This window comes from Pieris rapae, chromosome 8 (genome assembly GCF_905147795.1).
Source record: "Pieris rapae chromosome 8, ilPieRapa1.1, whole genome shotgun sequence".
Taxonomy (NCBI): Eukaryota; Metazoa; Arthropoda; class Insecta; order Lepidoptera; family Pieridae; genus Pieris; species Pieris rapae.
In genome coordinates, this window is record NC_059516.1 from 2667951 (window position 1) to 2693258 (window position 25308).

Sequence of the window (25308 nt, forward strand, 5' to 3'; positions counted from 1 at the left end):
CGAATGTTAACTGCGCACATAGAAAGTACACAGCCAAAGCACAGCCTGCAGGGATTTTCTGTTTTTGATTTTCTCATTTTGTTTGTAAGCAAGCAATCTTTACATAACGAAACGAAGTAATTTTTTATCATATTTAATCGTTATTTTCTATATTTATTGTTACTTAATACTAATGAACACATTAAATTAAAACTTACTTTCATAACTAGAAAAGAGATGCCTATAATATAAATTTCTTACCAATTATGATTAATTATCATTATAATTTCAGCCAGTGTACGATGAAATAGTAGACTTACATGTATTATCAATAAGGTTGTAAAATAATCGCAGTACTGCTAGTAATAGCGACCACTTTCCACGCGGAGTGTGTGTACCGAGTTTCCCAGTTTCGTATTACAAAATCTATTATAACGACATCGAAAGGACTACGCAGATTTGGTCGTAAAAACCGATAGTCGTAACAGCCGATAACGTAGTTGTGATGTACCAGCACATTCAGCCGGGACCACGGTATGTTATTCTAAACGATGTTGTCGTAAAAGGTTGTAACCACTCAATTGAGAAAAAGAAAATATATCTTGCTATAGTACTACAATAATGATCGTATAGCAAATAAAAACCCGAGGGAATTTAATTCTGTTAGAAGTATAAACCAATATTTATTTTTCCTTATATCAATCGCGGCTAGTGAAACAAAAATATTTGTACAAACTATTTCATATTTACTTACGCGGAACAACTTCGATATTACTCGGGACATTAAAGGAACGGATCGAAGAATGGGGAGTCGTTCTTTACGGTTGTGACGAAGTACAAATAAAGATGCTGTAATCAATAATATGTTCGAATAAAAAAAAAGTAAAACTCGAATAAATACTATGAGTATATATATGAGTATTCTGAATAATTGTTTGGGTTGATCCCACCTGCCTCGTTTCATCACCGTACGAGTCGATTGAATTCCAAATTCCATCAACATCATCTTGATGGCTAGAAGTCTTCCATAGTCCTTTTCACAAGCCATTTTCTTTTGCGAACTAGCGGACTGTGGCATCGACCTCCGGTGGGGATCTTCCCGGAGAGATACGACCTCCACCTATTCAAAATATGAATGTACACGTCTCTCAAAGGCCAGCAACGCACTCACTAAAGTGGGCATTGACTGACCTTTTTGGGCGTCCTGTAGGCTCGTTTGTCCCCCCCCCTATTATGTAAAAAAATATTTTTATATTATTTTTTTTTCTTTCTCCTTCTTTATTCTTTCAGTGATGGTCTTATAATAAGTATAAGTATACGCTGTTACATTACTTATAATTCAATTAAAAAATACTACATGTTATACTGCAAAAACGAAAATTCGTAATGAATCAAATTTTTGTAATGAGGACGCCTGTTTGGATTCATTACTTTGTTCTTTCACTGGAGTTTATTGACGTAGCGAAGTAATTTTTCTCCAACCAAACTTTTATGGTTTCTGTCTTAGTAACGACCTAATTGATTACTTGGTCAAGGGAGGCCTTATAACATATTTATGTGCATTGGCGACTGATGCAATCATTAGTAACTTAGAAATCAGATTTGGATCACCTCATTAGAGAATAAATAAGTCTTCTTATATATATTTAACTGAAGTCGTATGATTTTAAGTTAAAACAAGTGTTTTATGAACTATGGGTGTTTATTTTTAATTTTAAATTGGAATATAAAATAAATTAGATCTCTGTGTAGTTTTAATAATTAATTTATTAAAACTACACAGAGATACACATTATTATATTAAATCCTGTTATCATAAGGAATGTTAATTTTATAATATGTGTTTCTGAAGTCAAAGAGTTCAGGGGCAAAAATGTATGGTAATAAATATATTCGGTGCGCAATTATACAAGGTTAGGTTTAAAAAAATAATGACGATATTTTTTTCTTCATTACCACTAAGAATATGAATATAAAATTTACGCCCTAAGTTTCATTTACAAATTAACGGTACCAGGTGGGAGAAAAAGAGATATTTGATCAAGATAGGTCGATATTTAGAGAGGAAGATGAGGTTATCAAAAAATAAATATATGTAAGCAGAGACGATCGTACTCTGAGTGTTTCGCCGAGAATCCTTATAAGATAATTAACCAATTTCAACTTTCAGATTTTGACCGAGGTTTTGGCGTCTATTAGTGCTACATATTAAGCTTATTTAGGTTATTTTTTTGTCTTTCTTAATTTCTTTACGCACGCTTGACTTGGGGAGTAAGCTGGCGAACGCGTGACGTAAACATTACGAAAAGTGTGATCGGGCAAGGCGAACGGAAGTTGAGTAAGCAAGACATCCACACAGACCTATCAGATATAATTAAGTCAATTCCACGTGAACCCTTTTGATGATAGTAGTCTTGTTTTTTTTTATTTTACATCGAAAGAATATAAAATCCGTTTTAATTGTATAGGTTTTGGAGAATTTGATGTAATTTTCAGCTTCAACGCTCACACTAATGGAGAGCTCGATCCGACTGCAATCTATTTCCACTATTTTCACAATACCTTGATATTGGAATTGGGAGCAGAATAATGATACTTGAAGCATTTCTTTTTATGTTCTACCAAAATTCGTAACAACAAAAATACTCTTGCACACTTCGTTTGTTTGTTTCTGTCAATTCGTAGTTATGTAATTATACAAAAAAATTCAAAATGCATCGTAATATTGTATTTTTCGGTAAAATTTAAGATTATGTTTAAATAATTATAAGTTTACAATAATACCACTATACAACAAACCACTAAGCCACTATATAACTTTAATCTGTTAAAAAGTGTTCTTCTTTAAATGTATTTTTAACTTTTTCTTATTATTAAATAATATCTAATTTAGAGACATATACACGATACAGTAATGTGGTATACCGCTATCCCGTGGTCGTCCTGCTATTGAACCACTGGATTATCTCAATTAACACTTACTCGAACAGCAAATGTAAATATCAAAACGAAATTACAAAAACTGATGATGATGTTTGAATTGTCTAAAGAAATCAACATTCAATCTGAGTCCTATACTCACTAATATTATATGACTGTTTATACTTATTTTTTCTAACATAAGATATATGTTTAAGTAATCAGTTTTATTCCTAAGCAAGTAAAATTAGCATCACAAACGTTATTCACGTTATAGCCAGTTTCAGATTTCTGTATATGTTATGATTCTATTTCGTTATCATATTTTCTCTAATAAGATAGTAGGTAATCTGCCTTTTATGGTCGACACGACCATTTGGTTTTAAAAAGATGCCGGTTTCCTTAAGATTTCCTTCCCCATACAAGCGAGTGTTAAATGTCTGAAGAAACTCCATTGGTACAGGCCAAGGCCAGCGAGTTACTCAAATCAGCATACAAGAACAGAATACTAAAGTTAACACTGTTTCGTGCTCTACATACGAGTATAACGTGATATAAATAAAAAGAAAATAAAAACCGGAATATCGAATACTCAATCGTTGTATCGGAAAAGCGGCTTATACCACAATACGCATCTGGAATCAGATGCATTAATAGCTTCTCGCTTACACAAATTCAGGATAAACATTCGCGAAGGTACTTAGGAATATTCGATAGTCGATTAGTCTTATGGAAATATAGATCTGGAGCGTCATCTCTTAAAAAATTTAAACTCACTTCTTACGTCTTCATATCGAAACACATAATACGGTCGACCAGTTATGTAAATTTAGAACAGATTTTAAGAACGACCTTTTCTATAAACAACCAACGATACATTTTTTATAGAACAGGGGGCAAACGGGCAGGAGGCTCACCGATGTTAAGTGATACCGCCCATGGAAAATAACATCTTGTATTTTGAATTAAAAACTCACCTTTAGTGATAGCAATATTTATAAGAAAATTTCTGATTAGTAACCCAATTCTATTGTACCGGTTGAAAATGTTCAAATAACTGTTTACGCCTCTTTAAAAGCGATTCCTGCTTTTCCGAGAATTGGGCTGAGCCCTTAACATAAATCAGACCACTATTGGAATGCAGTTTAAATTCAATTGCGTGCCAACTACCGTGGTTTGGCGACATGTACTCATATTTAACGGTTTTTATTTCGTGTTAAATAAGGTTATTACCGCAAATTACAGTTTGTTCTAGATATTATTGTTAATTTTTTTATCACTTAATTAAATATATAAAATAGCATGAATTTAAGAAAGAAATTTTGTGCGTTGCAACAGGAATATTAAGTAATAAATGATCTTTGGGTGTGAAAACGGAAAGCAACAGATAAGAGTTATGATGAGACACATGAGATGCTGATAACCAATCAGGATGAAACGGAACGGGTTGTTATCTCTATTATCATAGACGAACGATGTCTCTGTAATAGTTTAACCCATTTAGAATTGGTTGGAATCATAAATCAATGGTAGCGATAATTTTATATATTTTCTTTGCCAATGGTAATATTCATTTAATTAATTTTAAGAGATTCTTTTAGTCCACGATTCTACATAGAGATTTAATCGAGCGTCATAGAGAGCTATTTATTTGCGAAGCTTTGATAAGAAAACGAAAAGAAATATTATACCATGTCATCAGCGGCTACATTTTTATATTTTCAAAAATTTTAAAATTACTGTGCCAATGACATGGATTGCGTCATATATTTGATATTGATAGCATCCATGTCTTATGTAATTTTAAATAATGTGCGTATGTAAATCTGATTCTTGGCATAATGGAGGCGGTGGTTCGTAAGATGCGCGTCAGAGTTTTATAATCTGACACATTTTTACGTTTATTTTTTTTACCTCAAAATAAGTTTATAATACTGTAATAGTCGCATGATTTAGCCTAAATGTGATTCAAAATTGAACCTTAAAGTTTGACTGTCAAGTTGCAATTTTCAATTTATCCGTTTGTATATCGAACAAGCCTCAGGTACAGCAACGTTGTTCTTGTGAAATGACCGAGCACTTGTATAGCAATCTATGGTTGCAATACAGCCTGAATGTTTCTATACTGTGGTGAAAACAGGTCAGACGCCTCGGCCTACAGCGCAGTGACCGGAAATAATTTTTGTCTTCACGCACCGATGGTATGCCATTTGGTAATGACTATTCAGCAGATTAATATGTCAAATTCTTTACATACATTTTTAACCAACCACCAATGACAGGCCTCTATTCAGAATTATAGAAACATTCATAATATACGTGTTGACTTCACTGTTATTATAAAGATTAGAAAAGTAAGTAAGGGAGCGTTAGTATCATATACATAACGAATATATGATACTAACATACATAACGAAGCGGGTATACATAACGAAGCGGGGGAGGGGTTTGGCATAAAACGTTAAGATGCGGGGCTGGTATTGATTGAATTATGCGTTATTGGTATTATTTTCAACTCTTAGAAACTATACACCACATAAATGGCAACTTTTAGGTTTAATAAGACACTGGGTGATTACGAAAAAACGTTACGGTACGTTACATTTGTAATACTTGAAGGTTTTCTAATGACATATATGAATACATATATTAGTAATTAAACCTTTTGAATTTAAGCACTAATATTCGATATCAGATAGGTGAGGATAGGGCAGATACTGGCTGTGCCTCGCGAACAATTACTTGAGAGCATACTTAAATAAAATATTTCGCTACAAAAGGATCAAAACCAATTGCATCTTGAAAACAAACCCGATAAGAAATGGGCGGTATATATGCAAATGAAATGGCGCAGTTCTTTTTACAAACGACTTTTGAAATTAAACACGACGGTAATGAAGCATGAAGTAACTAAAGCGTCACGGGCGTATTTATTTGACCGAGTTTACTTTGAATTCTAATTTAATAATATTATTTCTGAGTTCCTTTTATAAAGTATGCTTCTATGTTGCTGTCTGTATGCTTGTTGGATAATTAATTTCTCGCAGGTTTATCATGCTATGACCAAGTTACTTTGGTAACTTGGTCATAGCACGATAAACCTGCATAGCATAGTGTTCAACGGGTCATTCTTTGCCAAAGCAAAGAATGACCCGTTGAACACAGTAGTTAAAACATATTTAAAGTAGGTTTAGCCACATTAGGACATTTATTGTAAATTATTTATTATAGAGGGAGATTGGTTACGCTAATACTTTGGATGACATGAATTCGAAAATAATACAAATCTGATCAATTTACACATTGAATGCTTAAACAATGGATACAAAATAGCCGGAAACCAAAACTTTTATAGCGAATTTTGATTAAATAAATATGAATGTTTGAAAATATGTACCGTATAGTTGTATATTTTTTTAATCAGGTAAAAAGGGGCATAGTAGCGGTGCCGCCCACTCGGATCCGAAGAAAAAACACTTAATGTGTTAAAATAGTAATACAAAAATGCATAATTGATAAATTAGTAATTTAAACATTAATAATTTAAACACTAGTAGTTTAAAAATATAATAAGTTGATACAATTTATTGTAACCTATCCAAAATTACCAATCCAACCGTTTTCGCCATAACAACAGGAATTAGGCCAAAAATGATTGCACGAAACAATTATAAGTACCACTACAGGTTGTATTTGGATACATTGGATCTAACGTCGGAATTCATATTGGATCAACATTGCAACCCTTTCACTTTGAACGCCTTCTTTTTTTCTATTACAGAGTAGTAGTAAACTAAATTACACGTCCATATTCTCGATTGTGGGACATTTAAGTCATAGCGAATCCTTTTACTTTCTGTATATCAATTTTTTTTATTATTTATAATACCAGCAATTAATTATCAGCATTACATTTTTAAGGCAAAGTCGCTTTATAGCGTGGGCAAATATTTAGACCATAATTTTGAGAGCAATTCTAAATACCTTAACTAATTATTATGACCTTTGTGTTGTTAATTTTCTTATTATATGACATTATACAAATCAATATGACATTGGCATGCCTATTTATATATGGCTGATAAGTGCGGATAGTCATAATAATCCATTTAATTGTACCACTATCTTAGCAAAGAAACGATTTCATTTCAATTCAATATCTTTCAAACGGATATGATATTTCTTTAGGTACACAATTACATGTTTTCATAACTCTTATTGCAGAGGCCTTAATACGTATTTTAGTTAAATGACGATATTTTTTTTAATTTAAAGATAATATTAAACCGAGACTGTATTATTCTTTTGAAAATATTCATCGTCAGTTTATCGTCTGCGGTATGGATGATTTCACTTTTCATTTAAAAGGTTTTAAATGGACTCTCCAAGGATTTACAGCGGATATTGCTATCCACAGACTGGTTATATTAAACATATTCTGCTACGGCGTAGCATTCGCTACAAAATACCGTAGAACGGCGGTTTAATCAAAATAACACTCGTTAACGGTAAACTGTATTTAAATTGTTTTAAACTTATAATTATAGATATTTTCTACTTGCATATTAAAGTATATTTAAAACTTTAACTCCAAAAGGCAGTATTATGTGAAAACTATATTGTGACATTCTCACCATCTGGAAATCGTGGGAATGATAAAAAAATTATAATTTGGGATATCCGCACCGGACAAGAAAAACGTAGTTTCCCACCACCAAACTATATTTTTAGAATACATAACAATCACATAAGTATATTTATTTATTTATTTATTTACAACAATGATGCGCCATCGTGTAGTCATCTTCTTTCATAGTCATACTAGGTCCCCCGGCGAACTTCGTTTCTCCTTAACGTCTAGCCTACCTTTTTAGTACATACCAACATGGAACATTTTGCTATGCTACCCGAAAATATTCGATTTTTCGGAATGAAATATTTTTAAGGTTTCTCTGTGATTTTTCTCTAGACAAAACTCACAGTTCAAGTTATAAGTTCTTAACTAACAAATAAAAATGAGGATAATATGTTAATGAAAATTAAGGGTTGTATGTATTTCTGTTTGATGCATCATAAATAAATAGAAACAAATACGATAAATATAAACAAAATATACAAATTAAAGTTTAGGGGTAGACCACCTTTATCACGTAGGTTTGAGGTTTGAGAGATAGATAGTAGCCGATTTACAACAGAATAATTTTATATATTAGATATATGTATGTTTATAAGGGAATTTTTATGAAGATGTATAACAATGAAATAGTGTCCAGGTGTAGGTTTATTAAGTAAACCGTTATTATTTAGGCTGATAACACATTTAAAAATAAATTTAGTATACGAATAAAAACGGAGATTTAAAACATTATTTACAAAACGTTGAGTCTTTTACTGACCACTATTTCTGTTTAATAATATTCAATTTAAATTGCAAACGTTGATAAGTAAATTTAAGGGCTGCAATGCGTCGTGAGCATATATAATATATATCAATTATCAATAGTATATTGAACTTGGTATTTAATTAGATCTCAACTTATACATGATCTTAAACTATTTTATTCCTGGAATTTATTTTTAGATCAATAAAAAAATTGATCATTTTTGTAATCGACATAGTACTTAGAAAATCAATCAAGTTTAACATAAGTTAATAAAGATATTCATAGTAGATTATATTTGTGTAAGCTTTTCCCCAGAGTCACATATCGATTGGCCATGCCTAATAAATTTAGGCCAAGAACGAACAAGATCCCTATTCTAATTCTCATTCCAGCCGCAAACCTTTCTCATTTGTTTTCATAGACAACAGAATTATTTAACTGTCAAGTCTGTTTAAAAATACAATAAAAAGGGAACTGGTAAAAAAGGAAAGAAAAAATAATTTTAGATTATAGATTTTAGTCACATCAAATTTAAAGTTGTTTCCATTAGTAATTAATTATCCATACAAATATTTTATGAATTAATAAAACTTATTTCCACTTATTTACAAAAGCTTTACGCTGCTGTCAATATAATACAAATTACACACAAATCATAGTCCTCCGCCCATCCACTAGTATGGGTAACTGCCATTAAGCTATTGTCTATAGTACTTAGCCTTTCTATCACATTTTTTACATTAATACCAATCCATTTATTTCTAACAAATCGTATTTCCTCTGTGACAGTAAGGGACAGATAGCAGAGACTATGCTTAATTTAACTCTGTGTACACTTTCATAAAAAACATTTCCGTCTAAATAGGTTATAGAGAAAAAACTGAATCATAACTATAGTCTTATTTTGAAAAAAAAAAAACTTCTTAATATACGTAGGGACTCCATACAAAGTAGTTTAAATAAGAATTAAATAATCTTACAAGAAAATTATTTCTACGAGTCAACATCATTGTTAATTATAATAATAATAACCATTTATTGGCCGGAATATGGTATATACAGTAACATGTGTGATGTGACATAATAATAATAAAAGTCTTTTAGTTCAGACACTTTACTTATACATTTGCTTTTACCTTGTGCAAAAGGAACAGAAATTGTCTGAACAGAAATCAAGTAACTATTATATTACATAATTCCTGTGTAACGATGACTATGTTATAACTAAGTCATCACATTATTAAACTACATTATTACGTCACCCAATTAATATAAATCAATATTGTATCATGCTGCAATGTAAATAAACTATCAGACACAGACTGAAGTTTCAAGAACAGTTCTTTATTTCGCACCTCTAATAAGTTTTATACTTGAAAATGTTTTATTATTTATCGTCGTAGTTCTCAGGTAAAATTTTAATAAAATTCTACCTTCAGTCTAGCGCAGATATTTAAATGAAATGAGATATAACATTTCTCAATAACTGAGTTCGGAATATTTATGGTCGTATATGAATTTTATTTCTTTTTATGCAATATACTCCTTCCGGTATAACAAATGAATTTGTGAAAATTCTTTTGTTTTTTTTTAATTTTACTGTAATTTGATAAATTAAAAATGAATTAAAAAAGAAGTCACCGAATTTTTTATTGTTTAGTGGAGTGGTGTGTCTTATTTATCCGAAATATTAAGACTACTAAGATGGTGAAATGCGTCAGTCACTGCAACAAGAATGCAGCATATGAATATAGCATTGGATAAATAATACACAATATATATATATAGCTGTACAAAATATGTGTATAAATGAAAGTCTCGCAATAAAAGAGTCGGGGATATTGGGAAATTTATATGTATGATGATTAGTTAACTATTTTTTAAATCTTATTACCGTAAATATATTAACAAATATTGAATACATATAATATTAATTATTACATATATATAAGTAACTCCTTAAACTTCTTGGTAGTGAGTGTAACGCATACTTCTCAAAATAATATAAAACCCTTACAAATTCAAAATCAATGTCTTAATTTGAAAAATAGATGTAAAATAAGTAATTATATAAATACCGTGTAATATGCCAAAATTCCTCTTCACCTTATAAAAATTAATTATAAAACTTAACAGTTCATGTAAAATTAGAATCATTTAATGTATATTTGTTGTTTTGACGTTCATAAGTGTACATTATGTTACCAATATGAATAAATGATTTTTGATTTGAATTTTGAGAGTTTCTTGCCAGTTCTTCTATGTACCATTTGGGGGGGACTCATAGTAAATCAAAATTTAGCTCTTTTATAACTGTCACTATCATGGTGGTGAATATCAATAGAAAAAAATTAATAAATTTTTGATACCAAAATAATATATTATAAAACAAAATATCTCCAAATTTAGTATTGAGGATCCGTTCTTTGTTGTAAGCGTTTTAATATGGAGCAGGTACTCATGATGAAAATCCGTACAATATAAATTTAAATTTAACTCTGCGTAGGCATTTGTGGAGTGTTCTAGAATTCTGAGCTCAAACAAAAAGAGTCAAGGTTCAAAACGCTATCCGGGTAACGCGACAGATCATTTTTCATATTCCATCGCGTGAAAAGGCACGTTTTTCCTTCATATTTCGTTGCTCGCTTTGACGATTTTTGTTTTCAACGTGAGGAATATTTTATTCAGTTGCCCCATTCAGGACTTTTGATTTACCACGTTTATTTACATGTATGGGGATTTTCGTTTTATATAGCAATTAGATGAATGTCTCGTTTCTACGATTTTGTATGTAATCTGCTTTTCGTCAGGATCATGCAACTTTTTGTACGTTTTATTTTAGGTTTCGTATAATTGACTAAATTCGTATCATGTTCATTGCCCATACTCCGCTGAAACGGCTTGACCGATTCTGATGACTTTTTTTTATGAATAGTCGAAGTGAATCGGCTACTATCTATCATTCAAAAAAATAAAGTGGTTTTTCTGTTTTTGTATTATACAGCATACAATAATATTACAACCCTTAATTTTTACCACTCTTAAATTAACTCCTATTTTTATTTGTTAATTAAAAACTTAAGTCATTAACTCTTAGGGTTATATAGAGAAAACACAGAAAAACCTAACCTAACTTTTCATTGCGTAATTTTCAACCAAACAGTCTCTGGGGTAGCATATCAAAATATTCCATGTTGGTATGTTCTAAACAGCCTACCTAAGTAACATTAAGTAACATCACACTAACGAGAAACGAAGTCTGCTGGGGCAGCTAGTCTCTTATAAAAAAAGATTATCTGATATTTTAATCCCTAAAATGTTACGTATATAAACATTGACATTGACGCTCGGGAATTTCTCTGATAAGCTAACTAATAGGCACATACCTGTATAAGATCACCATGTATACCTCCAGGAGCAGTGACTGTGATGAGGCAGACATAAGGCACCAGGTCCTGCCGCGGTCGGTGAAGCTCCAGTTCATAAGTTCTGCCTATATCTCCATAATAGGTCCGGTTGCAGCCTGAAAAAAACGTCAGATCTTAAGAAATCCTATTTAATACCCAAAAAAATCTTGAACGTGATTTCACATTTTGTGGCGTGTTTAAGGTATACCAGTATGCTCATAACTAGTAAATGTAACAATTTTCAAAACTATCAATTCATAAAAACAGTGATTGTAATAATATACCGCATTATATAGGCATTAAAATATATAGTTTTACTATGATTATTGTATAAAATATGGGGACTAACGAGCCTACGAGAAGGCTATTATAGGCAGTCGGACATCCATGTTTGTAAGTGCGTTGCTGGCTTTTTTTCACCACAATGGTTCTAGTACGAAACAGGAAGTGATAAGACCCTAACCGCAAAGACGCATGCAAGACCACTAGAAATCCGCAAAGCCCATAAAACTTTCAAAGCTTTCTTCAAACACTAAATTATGCAAGTTAAAACACCTTCGCTAACACAAGGTGAATACAAAGTGGAATTCCTGAGTAACACTGTGAGGTCGATCGAATAAAAGTCCTCATGACTATCGGGATTCTAATAAAATACAAAGGCGTGAAACGTTTGACACCGTTGTTGACTCCTCAGAACCACGTGATAGAACACACCCTATTAAATAATAGCGACACAATTTAGATTATTGCGCCGTTGCTTTGTTTTTGAACCGATACCCTCATCATAGTAAAAAAAGGAATACCTACCCTCAAATTAATATTTTTCTAGGATTATGACAAACATGAATTAATTAAATTTAACATTATTTTGTGTATATTTATTTTAAAAATTAAATGTTAGTTTGAATTATAAATATTGTCTCTGGAAGTTTCCATAAATTAAAATCTTTTTTTTTATAATAGCAACATTGTGTGCAACTGTGTCTGTAGGTTGGAGCAGAACCGTTTAGCGAAAGGATGAAGTCATAGAAGCCGCCGGAACGAGGTTAAATTGGGATTGCCTCATAACGCCATTTATTTTGAAGGAAGAAACTCTGTTACACAAATCGTCATGTGTCATCTTGATTGTCATGATAATTATAATTAAATAGTTAATAAACATATTATTACATTTTATAACAATAAATTATTGTGAAGGCTTGTTCTTCAAGTTCTAACAGAAATTATAAAATAAATAACGATAAGTAATAATTTAAAACTATTTTCAATAACAATTTAAATCGCTAATAAATACTTATTTTATTATTTTTGTTGTCATTGTCAGTTGTCTTAACTGGTACGATTTTTAAGATATTTTCCGGATATGAAAATGGAAATGTATAAAATTTAAAGTGAACTTTTACAATACATATCTCTAAAATACACTAAAAACCTTTTGTATTAGCTTAGCATTACATAAAAAATGATATGTTTTCTAGGCATCAATAAAATTTTAAATGTAGAATTATTTAAAAAAAATGATTTAATGAAAAACACTTTTTAACAGATGAAAGTTATGTATTATTGTAAACTTATAATTATTTAAACATAATTTTAAATTTATCCGACGTTTCGCATGCTTTACAGCGTGCGTGGTCACGGTGACTGAAGACAAAAGGTGTTGCATGTCAAAAAAGTATCACAGCTGTAGAAAATATTGTATTATCTGTATTTATTTCCCCGGAGTTCCCGGGTATCGACTAAATGATGTAGAATTTCTGCAGAAATTGCTCACGGTGTGCTCCATTTTCGCGGATTGTTTGTTGAGATTTTAATTTTCATATTATTTAATTGGATAAAATAATTATAAGTAATAATACATAACTTCAATCCGTTAAAAAAGTGTTTTTCTTTAAATGTAAAAGTTATGTTAATAAAAGACGATACTAAAAATTTAATTTTCAAGTGTTTCATGACATATCCCAGAAATTACAATATTCCAGTTACCGCCAACAATCCCGGTCAGGGTTGGCACTCACCCACTTACATATAAACAAAGGATCGTTCCACATACACCAGAAAATGCCTCGCATTTGTTAGCTCTCACACACATTCCACATGAAGTATGTCTCCACTTTCGTCCAGGCTTGAATTTATACATATTTTCAGGGAAAATTGCTACTTTGAAAGCAAATGAGCAAGCAAGACGTATGGTATAATTTATATACTGAGGTACATAATGTAATAGTATGGATTTTATATATTTCTTTTTAAAAATAACGTTTTTAGTACATGTTGAAGCGCCAACGCCATCGTTAGTGACAGCTGTCAATGTCATATGTCACAGAGGTTGTAAATTAACAACGTCAAAGTCAAATCAGTCCAGAACGATTATTTGATTTGGCGATATTGCTGGATCTATAAACTACGGCTAATGGCGACGTCTATCTCGCTCTTATATACATATTAATATAAGTTTCTCATGTAAATAAAATATTTTCTTTTGTAATGAGAAATAAAGTTCTACCTTATAAACTGACGACTATTCAACGGTCATTAATAATAGAAGTGATTTAATGATTAGTATTATCAAATGTATCTTATTCGTACTGTAAATCTTTGAAATTTCAATAAATCTCATACACAATTTCTCACTCGTTCCTATGTACGAGTTCGGTCGCAGAATGAGTACCTACTCAGGTATCATTCCTGGGAATCATTCAATCGGTGTTTTCGCTTTTTTTATATTTTCGTTCTACATTCCAATCTATACTGTCATTGTTAAATTTCATTTATCACTATATAGTATAATACAAAGTCGCTTTCTCTGTCCCTATGTCCTTTTGTATGCTTAAATCTTTGAAACTACGCTTTCCGCTTACATTGCAAACGCAGGCTGAACCCTACGAGTTTTATCAAAATAATGTACTAAGTATTGCACACAGTTTTTCTGTAGTGTATTTAGTATCAGCATTGCACCCGTGCGAAGCCGGGGCGGGTCGCTAGTATATATTTATATAAAATAAATATAAAAACTTGAAAGGGACACCTGGATGGAACGAAGTTCCTTTCGATTAATTAGTGATTTTTTTTTTAAGTTTTGATAATATTTTTATTATTATTAACAATTATAATGTAAAAATAGAAACTTAATCAGTAGGTTCAATTTTTAGTAATTAGAGTGCCTAACATTATTATTTTGTATTAATTTATTGTGTTTCATTTTGACCATAAATCTGAAGATAGAGACATCTATTGACATATATGTACATTTTTTTACCAAAAAGTTTCGTTCCTTCATAGAGATATTACTAGCTTCGTCGTTACAACTTTTCATTTTATTTTTTTTCCATCTAGCCCCCTTACGCAACGCGCAATAAAGAACTTCGTTCCAAAATATTAAGGTGTTCATCGTGAGTCACAATAGTAGTACTTAACGTTTTTACGTGTATTGTGCTTGTAAGAATTATCTTTAAATGCCAATGTTATAAACTGGCTTGAAGTAATTAAATCTATTCTAAATTCAAATTACATCTTGTCAAATTAATAATCTAAATCGTTGAATTCACCGCGTTTAATTAAGTACAAAGCATTAAACCTTATATTTAGAAACAAGTTGCTACATCAATGCAGGCGAAAGTTGTAGCCAAAGTTTCCGTCTACATGGAGCTTTCAAGTTGATTGCCCAAACAATAAATACATGTCTTTGAAACATGTAATGCTTTTGAGGCATTACATGGTCGGAATACTGACAATATGTATATGGCATTGTTCAAAGTATGCTTAGATTTTACGGGAATATTTCAATGGTTAGTTGGAAAATTATAAAAACGAAATTGTATTTGTTTTAATTTTATATTTATTATCGCTTTGGTTTGCGAGTGTAAATTCCAAGTAATATCTTACTAAAAACTATCATTTTCGTTCCTCAAATAATTTTTAAATTTAGTTTCTTATCAATTCATTTTTAGAGATTAAAAATTATGTTTACACCATTTTCATAAAAATAGGAAGGCTACAGTGGTCTCTTGCTGTCCGTGATTGCTGAAACCCATTCAAAGGATTATTTAAATATTAGTATTATTGTACTATTAGTTCAATATCTAGCAAGTCAAGTAAATGTAAAGACGTAAGTATTTTTCTAATTTAACATTTGTGTAAGTTACGTAACGAACGAAAACAACGGACGAACGGATGAACGTTGAAATAATAAAGCTGTACAAAGTTTGACAAAGTCCTACCTACTATATGAAGAATCATAGTGCAGGGCTTACATGCAAATATTTTTATCTGGAATCGGTATATAATAAAACCTGGACTTAACGTGCTTATGAGGCAAATGATAAGTGAAACGGATAATATATTTGCTCTATTTGCCCATATTTTTAATTTCTCCTTCTTTTGTATGTTTGTGTTTTCAAAATGCAATTAACATCAAATAATCTGAAACGCACATGCAAAGAATGCGGTTTTCATCCTAATGAAGCTTTTGTAACTGCAAAAGCTGCTAATTAAGGTGGCGTACATTTACAGTGAAAAGTACTTTGAGGTTTGCTTAGTAAAAGAACTATTGTTAGATGGTATAACTGTGGTCTTGATATATTTTGCCTTTTATTAACATAACTTTTACACATTTATAGAAAACACTAAAAGATGAACGGTTCTTGAGAAATTACTCACGGGTCCTCTAGGACTTTCTACATTTGCGGATTGCTTGTCTTGTCTTGAGACTTTAATTTGTACATTATTGGAACACAGGTTATTTTAGACCGTCTTCAATACAGAGAAGACGGCCTAAATATAAAAGTATATTATCTATGAATTTTAAGTAAAATGGGCACACAAATCATTGTTAAGTCAATCCCATCGCCGGACTAGCTAACGGCTAGCGACCAACGGATAATGATAATTTACGAACACATTTACTATATAGTATGACTAAAATGCTATGTAAATTAAATAACTGCACGAAACAAAATAGTAGAAATATATAAGTTATATTTATATGCGGCCATTACTTAGACAAAAAGATGGTGAAGATTTTGAAGCTGTAATAATAAATGTATTTATTTTATTGTTTTTGTGTTTATTTTTAACTCGTAATTAATACATGAAATAAAAATTGTAAAATCAATAGTGTAAACTTATTAATAAATGTATGCAAACAAACGTTATGCTTAATGTTATCATTATTCATTATTGATTAAATATAAGATACCTACGGCTTCACACGGTTGGAAATTCGTTTCATATTCTGGAAAAAAATGAGGCCTATATGTTACTAAGGGATATTGCAGCATCAGTGTGATTGTTTTTTAAATTGGTCCAGTACTTATTGAGTATTCATTATAAACAAACAAAATCACAAATCATTCCTATATTATATTAGTACATATAAGATAACGCAAGCTAAGAGTTAGAGAGAGTACAAAATAAATTCACTCATCTCTACAAGAGACTGTATGGAGTGTATCCCTTGTATCCGCTTATGTATCCGACCCTGTTTGTTCTGGGTATGGTGGGGTACGACCAGCTACGCCTCAGAAGAGAGCTAGTTGTGTCAGTGTACTTATCTAAGATACTTATGGGTCGGGTGCATAATCTGGATGTAATGGAGAGACTGGGTCTACGGGACCAAGTAGAAACCTGAGGCTTACGTCAAAACTTTTCGATGTATGCGCACATTCCAACTTGGTTAGCGAAGCGCCACTCACGCGAGCAATACAAATAATTAACAAAATGTCTATTGATGTAGACTGATTTGTTTGTACACTGGCTGAATTCACAAGAGTGGCTTGCTATATTGTTAGTTATAATATTTAGGCATATAAGTATAATTTTTTAATGTTTTTTAGGTAGGATAATTCGTGAGGGTATTATTTTGGCGTTCTATCGAATTAGAAGTAGTTAAGGTAGAATAATGAAGTGGAATAAATAAATAATAAATAACTTTTTTCTTCTTTTTTATTTCCTATCGTCTACATTATTAATATATCAACAAATATTATTTGCAAGATATCGTGCGATGCTCACTTTATTAAAAATTCCTTTTTGTTTGGGGGAAATTATATTTAATGCTCTCATTATATTAACGTATGCAAACTCACGAACCTAATTTAAATGTAAATAAAACGGAATGTAGCGGTGATTATCTCAGGAAGGTTAAACAATAAATATTTATATTTAATTAAGCTTGGTACATTTTTTATGTTTTCTTCAATATTGAAACAACCCAAAGCCATAAGTTGTTTTATTAAATAACAGAAAGAGTCGTTTACTACCTATGGACACGTTCAGTATCAGGAGGTTTGCAAATGTATTGATCTTTAAGTTACGCTCTTCTTTTGAAGTCCCTTACAGTCGTAACCGCTACTTGGAATGGCTGTTGGTTTCATAGGATGGCAGTGGGTCTTAAAAAGGGGCTGTTTAAGTATTATCTAAGCAGATTTACTGCAATTTCTCCCTCCCATCCTCAGTCAGCAATGCTTTCAAAAAGTAGTATCTAAGCGCATTATTTTTTGTACGAATCCTGGAAAATGCACTTCGTTGTCAAACATAGACAATGTGTGGGTAATATGTGTAAAAAAGTAAATAATTACTGTTGACGTAGTCACCAAATAAGAAAATCAAACACACAAAGCTATGGTACTTACGTAATACTTGAACGATTACAAAGTACTGTCGTAGAAATCCAGATGGCGAGAAAAGGGAGTATTGTATTTACACTAACATTTACAGTAAATACGCTTATAATAAGTTTATTGGTTTGGAAAGACTAGTCCGTATGACATATCGAACGACGTTCAACCTTTATCAACGAAAATACCTGGTTATGCTTCAAACTTTATCAATCCGTTATACAAGAGTTTATTAATTAAAAATATTTTAGCATTATATATAAATATTATGTTAATGGAAGATTAATTATTTATTGAATTAATCAAATGATAAGCCATATCTAGTTGTTGCTGGAAATGATTCGAAGAGATAAGACAACCACCTTTCATTGAATTATGTATATTGTACTATTTTAATGCAACTAAGTATTAATAAATAAATTAATGAATCACACAATGTAATTATAATTGACATGAAACATCGACAATTTTGTTAAATATTAATTTTACATTTTAGAATAAAGTAGCTACTTGAGTAACAAACTGTCTTTCAATGAAGTCCATTTATTCTTTGGCCTGATTGATGTTCTTCAATGCGGACCCTTGAGCACCTGTTATATAGGAGCACTGCAGATTTTTCTATAGAAACCAATTCTAGAGAATTGTCAACCAAGATGATAAATATGGTAATAAAATTGGGTTAAGCTGTAAATATATAAGCTAAATTATTCGATTTGTCTTACAAGGATGACTAATTAATATTAGTTTTTTTTGACGTTCATAAGTGTACATTGTATTACCTATATGTATAAATGATTTTTGTTTTGTTTTGTTTTTAATAAAACTGAATAAAGTAAGGATTAAAAATGTATTCTCATTTTATTTTATTGATGAGTAAAATATCATGGTAAGCAAATAAAAACATATACCTGGTAGGTATGTGAAATAAAAACATATACCTACCGAGTATATGATTTTAATTTCATATTATAAAATGTTTTTAACACTTCCAAATATACGGTATCTGTTTTCAGTGGCAAATCAATATTTTTTGTTTATCTGCCGTAGCTTAAAAACTTTAGATGGAAACCTAGATACATCAAAGCGCTGAAGTACCACAATGTATTCACTGTTCAAAGCGAATCCACAAACAATACGCACACTTTGAAAACATGAAAGCTTTCTCTTTGATTGCAATGTATAACTGGCCAGTAGTCTTGAACATATGTAACTCCCTCGATGTCACCCGCGTTAATTTGGTCACAATGTGATGTTGTATAGTCTGTGGAGGAAGGTAGGTGTGCAATTCCTCTAAATCAAAGAGAGGATTCTCACCTAGTTGGCTGCTTGAGGATCCTCTCTTTTCAGCCACTAGGGCTGGGGACACTTTGCTAGTGTGATAAATCGTGTGACGTCATCACACTGATTGGAGCCATTGTAGGTCTATACCTACAATGGCTCCAATAATCCAATAATCCAATGGGACGGTGGCTTTAGTCCTTGGGCTAGATAGATATAAGTCTACCTACAAGTCAAGTAGGCTTTGGAAAAGGCTGGTATCTAACCAGGTCAAAACAAGGGTCTTTAATCCTATTTGTAATTCATGAGATGTTTGGTAGAATTATAAAAGATAAGCGAGCAGTAAATTTCCAAATACATCCAAATACATAGCATCAATCATAGCAATTTATTACACGTTAGGATCTTCTTGGATTCGTGTACTAGACATTTAAAGGATTTATAGTGAATTACGCTGACATGGCATTTATCAAAATGTTTTTAGAGTTATTGCATCACAAAAATCATTTTATTATTAAGCGGTTTACGCGCTAACTTTACATAAAAAAAAATGCGTGTGATTATGATAATGTAAATTAGATCGCTATTAAATATTATGAGAAGCATTATATGTGTAGTTCCAGAAACTTCCAGAGCAGTGTTGGTCTAGTATATTCCGAATGCGACTCTCATCCCTGAGGTCGTAGGTTCGATCCCTGGCTGTGCACTATTCGATTACCTTTGACCCAAAAAGTCGAGAGCGAGCGTCAGACACAGAAGGCCAATCAACTACTTGATCATGAAGCAGATACAGAAACTAAGGGCCAGATCTAAAGATTATTGTATTTTTTTATGTAATTCCAGATGACCATGGTCGTCAGGACAAGTGCCTCAACTGCTCGTAAAAATTTCCCTATTCGCAGTTAGTATAGTTAGTACTGAGACAGTTTTCTTATTGAATCTGTAATCGGAACTCGGAAGTTCATAATAGGTTCAAACCGAGTCGAAATGTCTGTAAAGCATAAAATGTATAGAAAGTTGAGTCAACATTTTGTGCATTGCTGGTTGGATTGCGCGTAGATTCTTGGCGTGTTGAGTACTCTTCAGTTGATGCATTTCGGTCCTCGTGAAAAATTGTTGCTCTCATTTCTGATATCGTGTTTTTGTGCCACGGCCCTTCTATCAAGTGTTTTTGTACAATGGTTTTTTGTTTTGATTTGGGTTATATTTTTAGTTCTAGTTAATAGAAAGTTAAAACTAGTTCGCAGTATTGTTATATACGTACTAATATAATGTATAAGTATTTATAACAAAATAATATGAAACTAGTGGACCCGACAGACGTTCTCCTGCATAATAATTCAAGCGATTTATGAATCGTAACCACCCAGGGCTCAAACCCAAACGCATACAAAAATCGTTCAAATCGGTCGTTTAACAGGAGTTCAGTGACATACACACGTACAGTAGAATCATATACATGTATATGTAATTTAAATCAAATTGCACACGGTGTCCAAATTTGATTGTAATCGGTTTAGTAGTTTAGGAGTCCATAGCGGACAAACAACGTAACATATTGAGATATATTCTGTACTGACGATAAGAACAATAGATGTTAAAATAAATCTTTATTTCTGAACTTAGTGTTTTTTTTACATTCTATATTATTGTCACCACTAATCAGCATGTCTCTCGATAAAAGCCTGCTCCATGTCGCTTTCTGATCTGATATTCTGTCACATTCGTAGTCCATTTCCCACTTTCTTATCTTACCATTTCGTATTTACCAGTTAGGCATGGTAGGATACATAGGTTGTAAATTTTCGTGTTACGTCAATCGATGTTAACCTGATCTATGCGTCTTATTTACGATTTGTAAATAAGACGCATAGATCAGGACAGGATAGACTAACTTAAATTGATTCTTGCTGGTAAAAAATACGATTATAATCTATAAAGTATTCAATCAAATATTGTATTAACGAACTAAATAGAAAATCCTCAAAAACGAATTGACCTTCTTTTTCAACGAGGAGGGAAATTGCGGCCTGTCAAACATGAACTATTGTGTTTGACTTGAGGATCGTTGTTCCGTGAACAGTATTCTTAACGGAACAAAAGATTTATCTTTTTAAATACGCTATAATAACAAGAAATAATTGATGTAGTCTATAGTTAAAAACACTGTTAAAATATCAAATTAAATTATCCGATTATTTGTTGTAATTTAATTAGAAGTTACTTTGAAATTGTGTGGTTAGTTCCATACATTAGTAAATTCATGTATATTTACATTCAAGTATCTGATAATATCTTGTGTGTTTTCAAAACGAATAAAATAAAATATCTACATCCTTGGCTTGTACATTGTGCTATTCTGCGTTACTCATTATATAGTTAGTATTATAGTAGAAGTTCTTAATATTATAGAGATGGAAAATAATAAATAGATTTCATTATTTTCTGAACATAATATAATATAATATTCGTAATAAATATTATCGTATTAGTGGTCTATTATCGTTTGAAATTTAACTACATTTCCAAGAAGTAATACAAAATAATTACAAGCCAAACCAATATGCTGGAGACTTTGAGCTTTATTAAAACGATATATTTGAACTGTTGGCTAGTTTATTCGAAGTCATGGTATGCATTGGCAATTCATTGCTAGCAATAAAATGGCATGGTATCCCGTGACTTAATATCATCTATCGAATTAGTAGTAACTGTTAAGGTAGAATAATGTAGTGGAAAAATAAATAAATCATAATAGATTATTTTCTTATATGAATTTATGTTTTTTTATAAATAAAAGTTTTTAGAAATGGTGGAATAATTGTTTATCTTTCAACGCAAAAATATCCAAATAAGCTGAATTTGAATTTCAAATATTGTATGATAAATTTAGCCGAAGCAAATGTTTGTGCAAAGCGAAAGAGTAAACAAGTAACCGTGTTTTGTTTTCCGGATTTAATTACGATTAGAACAAGAATCCTTTTCAAACAAACTTACCGCAAATTGACGTTTATTATTGTTTGAATGTAAGAAAAATATCTCCATTCGTTCTCTCTCTCTATATATATATATGTGTAAATTATGTCGTTATATATATTTTTATTCTCGTATTTTCAATTGTTTTATAGGAAGCATTTCAAATAAAGAATATTCTTGATCTGTATTTACCAACTTTTATGAGATCGCAGTGACAACTATAGACGGATTAATACGAGTTATAAAAAAGACAATTTGTTCAATACGAAACAATTCAATACAATTATATTTTCACATAATTTCTGTACAAAAATAACGAGTTTATGTCATTTTGAATGAATGAAAGGAAACGTTACGCAAGTCACCTTACAGACCCTTTTGGTGAAATTAGGAAAAGCTTTCAACCAAACGGTTTGCTTTCACTACCCATTATATAACGTTTTAAGTGCACAAATTTTCACATGTGTGAAAATTATTACGTTTTCCAAGAATCTACTATGAACTAAAATCATATAGAACTATTGTTATTTCAGAATGTTACGATCCAATTTTGCTTTTTGGCATATTATTATGAGATTTATTATTATTTTGAATGTGCACTCCACTATTCCGCTTAAGATTCCAGGCTAACTAAGAATGAGAATAGAAGTTCAAGAGTCAGGATAAAATATAAAATCCAGTACTTGATAGGTAAAGTAAAGGTCTCAGTTTTGACAGGTCATCTTAAGGAAGTGGGAGATGGTCAGTGTGTAAGCGCGCGTAAACGCGTATCTCACAATACCGTCCAGCTTATTAAGGCCTACCTACGTGATCTTAAAGTGTTCGATTGACAAAGGCGTGATAAGCAAAAGTGGCGTCCCCTAATTTCACTTAGAGTGGCTGTACCATCAATTCATCAAAAATTTTCTTTTTATAGAACAGGGGGCAAACGGGCAGAAGGCTCACCTGATGTTAAGTGATACCGCCGCCCATGGACACTCTCAATGCCAGAGGGCTCGCGAGTGCGTTGCCGGACTTTTAAGAATTGAAAAGTAAGTATTAAGCCATGTTTGAATATGTAGATATTTTTATTTGCTTACGCGGTAAAATGAAATATGATCAAAAAAGCTCATCCAATTTCAGGCTAAATCTCAAACAGGGTTGCGTCAACGGATTATTATTATGAAACCTTTCAAATCTGACAGACAAGCTGGCACTTCCGCTATAGTAATAGCTTTGAATATTCAACAGGATAAATGAGTGGAAATTGTTCAAATATGACAATCCGACTGACCAAAAGTGTGCTCCGAAATGCAAATAGATTAATACCTGAGGCCCGAATATTGAATGAACCCGTCAAATTGTTTGCAGATTTGTACGCCTCTATTGGGTTGCAGCGACTATTAATTTTGTAGCCAGATTTAGGAACAGTTGGAATGTCTACAATAATGGATTGCTATAGAGTTTTTTGGTGTGAGGTCAAGGGCATATTATAAACTGCCAACTTTTATTTACGTTAGGTTTTTAGTTGTCAAAATGATTCAAGATTATAATTTTATATGTAAAGATATGCTATCTGGAATTTAATCTTAAGAATTGTATTAATAATTACTGCAAACTGTTACTACGAGACGGGCTTGCGAGTGCGTTGCCGGCCTTTTATGAATTTGTACGCTCTTTTCTCTTAATATATTTTACAGAATCGTTCGAAAATAAAAGTTTTCGCGTTACATTATCGTCATTATATTACTCTCATTGTGTGTATTTTTATTCAATTTAACTTGTAAAAATAAGTTGAGAAAGTTGTTGAAAATTGAACGACGAATGTTGAGGTTTAAAAAACTTTTAAGTACTTTGCGGTTGTCTGTTGCCTTCGAGTTATATTCAAAAGTTTCACTTTAAGGAAAATTACTAGAATATACGATGACAAATCATAATGTAAAATATGAGACATGAAAATTTAACCAGAGCAAAATACATAACAACCTACACAAAGAAATTATTTTGTAGAGAACGTGATTTTGTGTGAATTATTTATAATTCATGATAGTCTTGCCTCAATAATTTTATTCTTCTGAAGATATATTTTATTAATAATTACTGCATCATGAAACTAATCATTTTAATGGTAAATTGGTACAAATATTTTTTTCTTGTTTCATTATTGTTTCTATTTAGAAAATCAATGCCATCGAAATATTATGATTTTGATACCGAGTATGGCGTGTACCGTGGTCGTCCCGAAAGATAAATTTAATGTATTGATAATATTTTTGTCACTATTTCTTTAATACTTTTTATTAGTACAATATATATATATATATATATATAAATGTAGTTCCTATTATTGCCTTTTTATTTTATTTGTGTTACTCATACTTTTACATAAAAAATCTCATCTTCGAAACAATTAAAGGATACTTTTAAAATTATAACTAGTATTATATATTTTTTTACATATCTTGGAATTTAGATATATCTGTTTCCTTATTGATAAATAAATGAACCATAATGACATCGAGATACTGAAGAAAGTAAAACGAGAACTAAAATGCATTTTGATGTGTAATATATTTGAAAGCTCTGCGTGTTTCTAAGCCGTGCTTTTAAATTTGTTCAAAAGTAGAGCATATGCACCGTTTTTGCCGTTACGGAATTTTCCATTAACATTCTTTGTTTATTCGTAACATTTTAATGCTACGTTTAGTTAACTTTTTACTTAAACTCGTTTTTCTATATGTCCTCACTTATAAATGAACGAGCACACAA

The 25308-nt window shown here is 31.3% G+C and overlaps 1 protein-coding gene across 1 annotated transcript in view; it reads right to left on the reverse strand.

Annotated features, from left to right (window-relative positions):
• LOC110995642 overlaps positions 1 to 25308 on the reverse strand; it is a 91718-nt gene that overhangs the window by 28891 nt on the left and 37519 nt on the right. Inside the window, exon 3 of the mRNA XM_045629185.1 lies at positions 11669 to 11805. Within this exon, the coding sequence (XP_045485141.1) occupies positions 11669 to 11805 (137 nt within the window). The remainder of the gene's footprint in view (positions 1 to 11668; positions 11806 to 25308) is intronic.